General features: G+C 55.4%; 1 protein-coding gene across 1 annotated transcript; it reads right to left on the reverse strand.

The window, feature by feature from the left end:
* Positions 1-1,342: 1,342 nt before the first annotated feature.
* Positions 1,343-7,537, reverse strand: LOC117797857 (glycolipid transfer protein). Its single transcript, XM_034650303.1, has 3 exons — positions 7,087-7,537; positions 4,204-4,354; positions 1,343-2,521 (listed from the first exon to the last, which is right to left on the reverse strand). Exons 1-3 carry the CDS (start codon positions 7,143-7,145, stop codon positions 2,339-2,341), a joined length of 393 nt encoding a protein of 130 aa, XP_034506194.1. The 5' UTR covers positions 7,146-7,537; the 3' UTR covers positions 1,343-2,338.
* Between the last annotated feature and the right edge of the window lie 69 nt (positions 7,538-7,606).

The raw sequence follows: 7,606 nt of genomic DNA on the forward strand, positions 1-7,606 counted from the left end.
TATTTATTTATTTATTTATTTATTTATTTATTTATTAAGATTTTATTTATTTGTCAGAGAGACAGAGAGCACGCACCAGCAGGGGGAGCGGCAGGCAGAGGGAGAAGCAGGCTCCCCACTGAGCTGGGAGCCCGATGCGGAACTCGATCCCAGGATCCTGGGATCATGACCTGAGCCGAAGGCAGACGCTTAACCGACTGAACCACCCAGGAGTCCCTCTTTTTCATTTATTTTCTTTTCTTTTTTTTTTTTAAGTAATCTCTACCCCCAACGTGGGGCTGGAACTCACAAGCCCCAGATCAAGAGCCGCATTCTCTATCGATGAAGCCAGCCAGGAGCCCCAAGAAAGACTGTTTTTCAAAGGAAGATGCAGAATTCTTTTTACGCGTTGGCAGAGTTTTGTGTTTCTAGGAAACCCGAAGTGACAAAAGGCCTCAAAAGCAGTTACAGCTTAGAAAGGTCAGTAGCATTCCTAGACCAGCAACAGTGGGAAATATAATGAAATCAGAGGCAGTAAAAAACTTGGTTCAGGTGTCCATCCCTTGGTCATGCCAGAGGCAGCCTTCCAAACCAGCCACCTGACTGGATTGAGCAGGAGACTCTGGAAGACGTTCCATCATTTTCAGGGTTGTGTTCAAATCCCTTCGTAGCATGATTATGTGCACACGTGAGCACGTGCCCATTCGCATGCACACACACACCTGTCAGGCCACCAGGTCTCTGCCTACACCTTGCAGCTTGCCCTGCCCCTCCTCCTCTGCCAGGCTCTTCCCCACCCTGCTCCTTCCACGGAGGCTCAGGGCCAGCTGTGGCTCCCTCAGAAGCATCCCAGGATGTGGCCCCTCATCTGTGACCCAGGCACCCTCTGGGCACTGACGACTCTATGTCATCACTGTTGATTTACTGGCTCATCTTGCCCCCTAGACTATCAACTCTGTAGAAGCAGGAATGAAGTAAGATAAAGATTCTCTCTCCATTTAATGCTGGTATCAGAAGAACCATCGGCCTATGAGAAAGTGCAAATAACCCCACAGGTTAGGGAGGCAATGGGGATTGCTGGGGACTGAGGCAAAGTGGAGAATACATTTGTCCACTTGTCCCATCCAGCCAAGGGAGCGGTTATTTCTCAGTGCTTGCCATGCAGTCCGATTTTTTTCGAAAGCAGCTAGAAATCAAGGTTTGTGTGTGAAATCTGCCCCATTTCTCAATGTGGCCACCACTTCTATTTTTATAAACCATGGAGGCCAGAAGACAAGTCCCTGGCTGGTCCCCAGTTGTAACCTCTGTTCCAGAGTGGGGGAGAAAAAAAAAAAAAGAATCATGAGCCAAAACAGCACACCAATGTGATTCCAAAATAGAGATTTATTTATTAAGGATCATTTAGTTTCTTGCATAAAAATCACCAATTGTTCCTCATTGGGTTTTGAACACACATCAGTTCTTTTGGGGTTGCTTTGTTTACCCCAACACTTTAAAAAATACAGCTCTTTTTTAGCGCCAGGAAGGACAGTTAAGGCAGTGAGGCGTTTTCTTGGGTCTCAGCAGATGGAGGGTCCACCCTCTCCCCCTTGAGAGAATACACATGGTAGGTAGTTTCTTAGGTTGGAAAAGCTGTCCCTGAAGAAAATAACTATGCAGAAGAATGCAAATATAGTCATCTGTGGTCACTTATTTGTGCCTGATAGCTTTAAAATAACCACCCCCCCCTTGGCCATCAAAGGCTTGCTGGTTGGTTTCGGCTATAAAAACATCGTCTGGCAAAAGACAGTAAGAAAGAGCAGGATCTATAATGACAGTGTTGTGAGGTCGGGCTGTGCAAACCACATGAGAAGACACACCAGTTTGCTCTAGAAAAAAAAAAAAAAAAAAAAGCCCACCACAGGGGCCCTGTATAATTTCAAATCAAACTCTTCATGGTCCTTAAAATACCCAAAACATCATTCAGCCAGATCCTAAGGACACGAGCTTCTTTTTCAGATGAGGTGTATGACACACAGCTCCCCCCAGAGTTATGCTCCGCATGGGGAAAAACCAGAAAAAAAAGGAGGGGGGGAACCCTTCAGACTTGATTAGAAACATTAATTGATTTTTACCACACTGAAATGGAGGGATTAAAGTCAGTCTGTGCTGTTGTGAAATTCAAAGGGGATTTGGAAGTAGGACTGTTATTTATTGCTCCATTAGGATAAACCCCCCAAAATGACTTTTAAAAAACACCAGGGCTGGCTGTCCCCTGCGGGCCCCCGCCGGCCTCCAGGCGGCTCTGGACGCGGCCTGCCAGCCTGATTCACAGTGATTCGGGTTCGCCTGGTGCTGCGAGCGGCCCTCCCGGGCGTGCCTACACCTTGTAGTTGAGCTCGGCGTTCATCTTGGTGTACATCTCATAGATGACGTCGATGGTGGCCGTGTAGTTGACCAGGAAGAGGCGGACCTTCTCCAGGCACTCCTCCTCCGTCACGTTCTGCCCCTTGGAGAGTGCTTTCAGGAAGTCGGACTTGTAGGGTGCCGCGTACAGCGCTGCCTTGAGATGGGCAACAAGGGGGGCAGGCGGCATGGTTAGGGGACCGGTAGGGCCACCAAGCGGGGCCGCTGGGCCGGGGATGGTGGGGTTCTGGGAAGGGACGTCCCCAAGGTCCGCGCTACTTGTGGCATCGGAAGGGAAAGGAAGAGGGAGATGTGTGTGCCCTTCTACCCCGTGAGGGACAGCAGGACAGACACGAGCTTTGGGGACCGACAGACCTGAGTTCAAATTCCAGCTTGTGCCGCCAACTAGCTGTGAGCCTCGAGCAAGTTACTTAGCCTCTCTGAGCCTCAGTTTCCTCATCTGTAAAATGGGGATGATGATGGCACCCACCGAATCAGGCTGCACGGTACCAGGCACAGGTCCCAGCGCCAAGGAGCCTCTGGCCTCTGGGTTCCCTGCTCTGGACAAGGCCAACCCGGAGAAGGCGGACTGGTAATATGGACTGTGGCCTTTCTTGTCCTTCAGGGGGCGACGCTTCCCTAACTTTCAGGGCTTCCCTGATCCATGAAAAGTACTGAGAAGCAGAAACGCACAGAAAATTCCAGAACCGGAAAGAAAAGGGTGCAACTGGATGAGAAGCTTAGGCCAAGTCTAACAGGGTGAGGCGGCTATAAATAGTACCACCATGATGAACGCCAACAGCAAGACTTCTAGTAATGGAGCGTAAACCATGCACCAAGCACTTCGTGCACACTGACTTGTTCAGCCTTCACTATGACCCTTGGAGATGGGGCCTAGTCTATACCCATTTGAAAGAGGAGGATGCGAAGGCTCAGGGAGGCAGAATCCCAGACTCCCTCTTACTGTGTGATCTGGAGCAAGACAGTTAACCTCTCTGAGCACCAGTTCCTCATCTGTGAAATGGGGGTGAGGACGCACCCACTCCACGGCGCATTTGTAAAGAGCACAAGCCGTGGGCAGCCCGCCTTGGGCCAGGTGCGCAGGACACACCGCTGTCACTCCGGTGCCACTTGTGAGCGGCACACAGGGAGGGCAGGGCTTCATGGCACCCACCTGGGATGGCCCTGCCCCAGCGCTGCCGGACAGCACAGCCCAGAGGCGACCCAGCTCTTCCTGCCAACACCCAGACAGGCTCCCGTCCCAGCCTATGCCCTGCGGGAAAGAGGCCAGACTGCCAGAACCCGGTTCTCAGGGGGACGAGGATGGGCTGCAGGCGAGATGGTGGGCCAGGACCGGCTGGGCAAGGTGAGCGGGCCGAGAGATGCAGGGTGGCCGCAACAGTGCAGAGGGCACCCCAAAGGGCCTCTTCATCGCCAGAGTGGGCCTCTCAGCCTGGCGACCCTGGGAGGCCCATTTCCAGAAACTCTGGGGAGCGTCATCCCAACATAAGCCACCCAGACGCCTGCGGACCAGTGTCGCTTCAACAGATGCCCCAGGGGGTGCAGGAGCCTTTCCTCTCTAACCTGCCCAGGGTGAGGATCTGGGCAGAATTCAAAGCGGCAAAACAGGCCTCCGGCCAGCAAGACCCCCCACCAGGCTTTCTCCCACGGCCGCCCAATCAGGCCTCACGAGACACTCGACACAAACCCCACGGGCATCCACAGTAACACCACTGCGGCCAGAGACGCAGCTGCGCAAGCGCACTGGACAGGGCCCCTCAGGGCGCCGGCCCCTCCCCACAGAGGCACAGAGCGCTCCTGGACCCCGGGCCGGCTCACCTGGAAGATCTTCTGCACAATCCAGCCGTGGTACTTCTTGAGCGCCATCTCGTAGGCCTTGGTGGCGTTGACGCGGATGAGGTTGGGGTGATTCTCGTCCCGCTCCCCGTCGCAGAGGCTCTGGAGGAAGACCTGGATGAAGCGGAGGCCTCTGCAGCGCAGGAGAAAGACGGCTCTTCAGGACCGCGCATGCTCCCGCCCGCAGCCCGCCAGCGCGCGCCTGCGCAAGCCACTCCCGCACGCACTCGGACGGGCGCCTGCTGCGCGCCACGTCTGCGTACACGCGCACGGTGGCGGTCACGCCTCCGGTGTTATCCTGAACCTGGTTTATGTGGAATGTGACCCCCATGCCTCAGTGCAGCCTCTCCCCGGCGACTGGCTGACCGCAGTCCCTGTGGGGCTGTAAGGTCTCCGGGGGCTAGGTCTGGGCCCGCCTTGCCCACTTCCGTGGCCGTGTGGCCTCCCCTGGGCTGGCACGTGGCAGGCGGCCGTCGGCGCTTGAAGACTGAAGACACAGCGCTGGCCCTTGGGGCTCATGGGGCCACGGACTCTGGACCCACTAGGCACGCTGACGAGCCTGGCCCTGTGCCCAGGCTCCCCACCCCCACCACGGCCCCAAGCCACTGTCTGCACCCTCCAGCGGCCACTTGGGCCCTTCCTCCAGGGACGGGACAATGCTTTAAGAGCCTGGAGAGGGCCATGGGGTACAGCAGGGTGACTACGGCAAAGATGGGTACCTGCTAGTCCCTTAATGCACAACATTTCATCTCCTGCTCCTTCAGCCCCATAATCCGCCCATTTCACAGAGGAGAACATTGAGCGCCCCGAGAGCCTTGGGCAAAGGCCAGGATGCAAACCCAGCTGTCTCATCCCCGAGCTGGACTCCTTCCTTCTCTGTCCCTCACTGTCCCCCCAGAGTCCCTGGATGAGCTGCTCTGCTCCTTCCCTGCAGGGAGGTAGGGATCACATTGGAGGGCTCTCATGGGCAGGAACACTGGGACTAAGGCATCTTTTAACTTTATCACCTAGGAGGTAAAGGGAAGTCCTCTGTGCCTGGATAGAACCCTTAACCATCAGGGATCCGCCTGGGCTGCAGAACTGAGCCTAGGGGACAATCCTAGCCCTGCTCTGGGTCAGTCACCTCTCGAGCCCCTGCCTCCCTCCAGCCCTAATGACCACCCCTCTACCCAGCAGCTGGGATGAAGCACCATCTGACCCTGCTGCTGACCAGCTTCATGGCCCTCGGTGGCTCCCCAGCCCCCTGACCATGCTGGGACTCATCCTTGTCCAATCCCACCTGGTCCCTCCCTGCTCCTGCCTCAAATCCAGAGCCTGTTGGACCAGACCCTCCCAGAGCAGCAGACACACCGGGCCTCTCCTGCCCTCCCACCTCTCAAAGGCCTCGTCCTCCTGCCACCCTCCCGCTCAGTCCCAGAGACTCTGCTTGGCACCCCTCCTCCAGGAAGCCCTCCCTGACCTGTCTCTGCTTCAGGCTCTGCTATCCTGCTGTCAGGGTCCATCCACCAGCCTGATGCCCGGGCCAGGCTGTGATACCACAGTGGGGCCCTGCCTCATTTAATGTGGCATACCACACACCCCCGCACACCCCACACACAGCAGGTGCTTATTATGTGCTCAGCCTGTTGGCATCTCCTTCACCTGCCCTCCCAGTCACCTGACTCTGTCCACGTCTGCCCTGAACACGAACAATCTAACTGAGCTGAACATCACCATCTGCCTTTCTCCTCCTCAGGACCCCACAGAGCATGCTGATGGGTAGACCCAGGGTAGTTCTCATCCAGGCCTGGGAGTCTCTTGTTGACAGACCAAAGAGGGCAGCTCAGTGGGGGCAAGTCCTGCAACATGTTGTGAGGGTGCTAATCCTAGCCCACCTACTCCCCTGATGCCCACTAGGCTGCACCCTCCAGGGACCTGACTCCCCCTGTTCCATTTCACCAAAGAAGTGCGTGGTGGGGAGAGGAGACAGGGGAGGAGCACCCTTCCTGACAACTGACTCCAGGCTCAAGAGTAGGCAATGCTGGGAACATCTGTGGGGCTGAAAGTGCGTCCCTGGCTTCCTAGCGGTTGCCAGTGTTGTTCCCATAGCTAAAGGAGAATTCTGTAGCTGGTCTCAGAGAGCAGTGTGAGTGCAGCAAGCAAGCTGCTTGGCTTCTCTGAGCCTTGGTGGCCTTATCTGTAAGATGGGAACAACTGTATCTGGCTTCAAGTATTTGCTGGAAGGACAATATATATAGTGATTATGAGCATTATCAAGTCTGGGGTAAGATCGTCTGGGTTTAAATCCCTCATCTGGATACCCTGTCCCCAGCCCAGGGGACAAATCTGTGCAAATAAGAGTTTCTTCTACTCAAGACACTATATTTCTGTCAAGTAGCTTTCATAATATATGAATCTACCCTGTGCATGATGTAACCAGCCCCGGATAGGATGCCTTTGTGCAGTGCACAACCTGCACAACTGTGCTTGGCCACTGAGTCCCAGCTCTGACCTTGTGACCTGGGCCCATGATTTGGCCTCCAGAACCCCCCCAGTGGCCTCCCTCTGTGAGATGGGGATAATCACCACACCTAACTCCCAGCACATGAAATACGATCAGGTGCAGGAAATGTTTAACATAACGCCCAGAGTATGCACTCACTTGCTAAGTCTCTGATGGGGCTGGAACAGGGAGCATCACCATCGGGTGGGCCTTGGCCCTTTGGGCGCTTTTCCTCAGCTACTAACTAGCATCACATAAGGGAGCCTATGTGAAAGAAATGGAGGTGACCTCACAGGGCAATAGTAGGGCCAGACGTCCCTCTTCTGCAGAGCAGGGCCCCCGGGCTGCACAGCCACACACACCCTGCCGCCCAAGCCTGTCACCTTTTCAGCCACATCAGTGCCAGCGTGGCTCCCACTTTGGGCCACTCGGCTCCATACATTTCCTTCTCCACCTCCAGGATGTTCTGCAGGGTCCGGAACTTGGCCGGGTTGGTGTCGTACACAGCCTTGATTTTCTGAAATGGAGCACATGGGGTTTCCCCCTGGGAAAAGCTGTCCTCACTGATGGCCAGCCCACGTGCTCACTGGGGGAGCACCCCTTTCCTTCCCACCAGCACCAGGCCCGGCAGCAGGGCTGGTAACGGTAACTGCCCTGGCTGGTCACGCTTACTGAGTACCACCCATGAGCCGAGAGGGGCCAAGTGCTTTATGGGGGCCGCTTTATTTGGTCCCCACAGCGATCCCGATGTTGCTCTGTCATTATCCCAGTTCACAGATGAGGAGACTGAGGCTCAGAGAGGGGAGAGTGACAGCTGTTACGGGTGGCCACGGGTTCCAGCGCAGACGGGCTCCAGAGGCTCTCCAACCAATACTGAGAGCTGCTCAGATGCTGAGCATCTGT

This window comes from Ailuropoda melanoleuca, unplaced genomic scaffold (genome assembly GCF_002007445.2).
Source record: "Ailuropoda melanoleuca isolate Jingjing unplaced genomic scaffold, ASM200744v2 unplaced-scaffold1616, whole genome shotgun sequence".
NCBI classification, from domain to species: domain Eukaryota; kingdom Metazoa; phylum Chordata; class Mammalia; order Carnivora; family Ursidae; genus Ailuropoda; species Ailuropoda melanoleuca.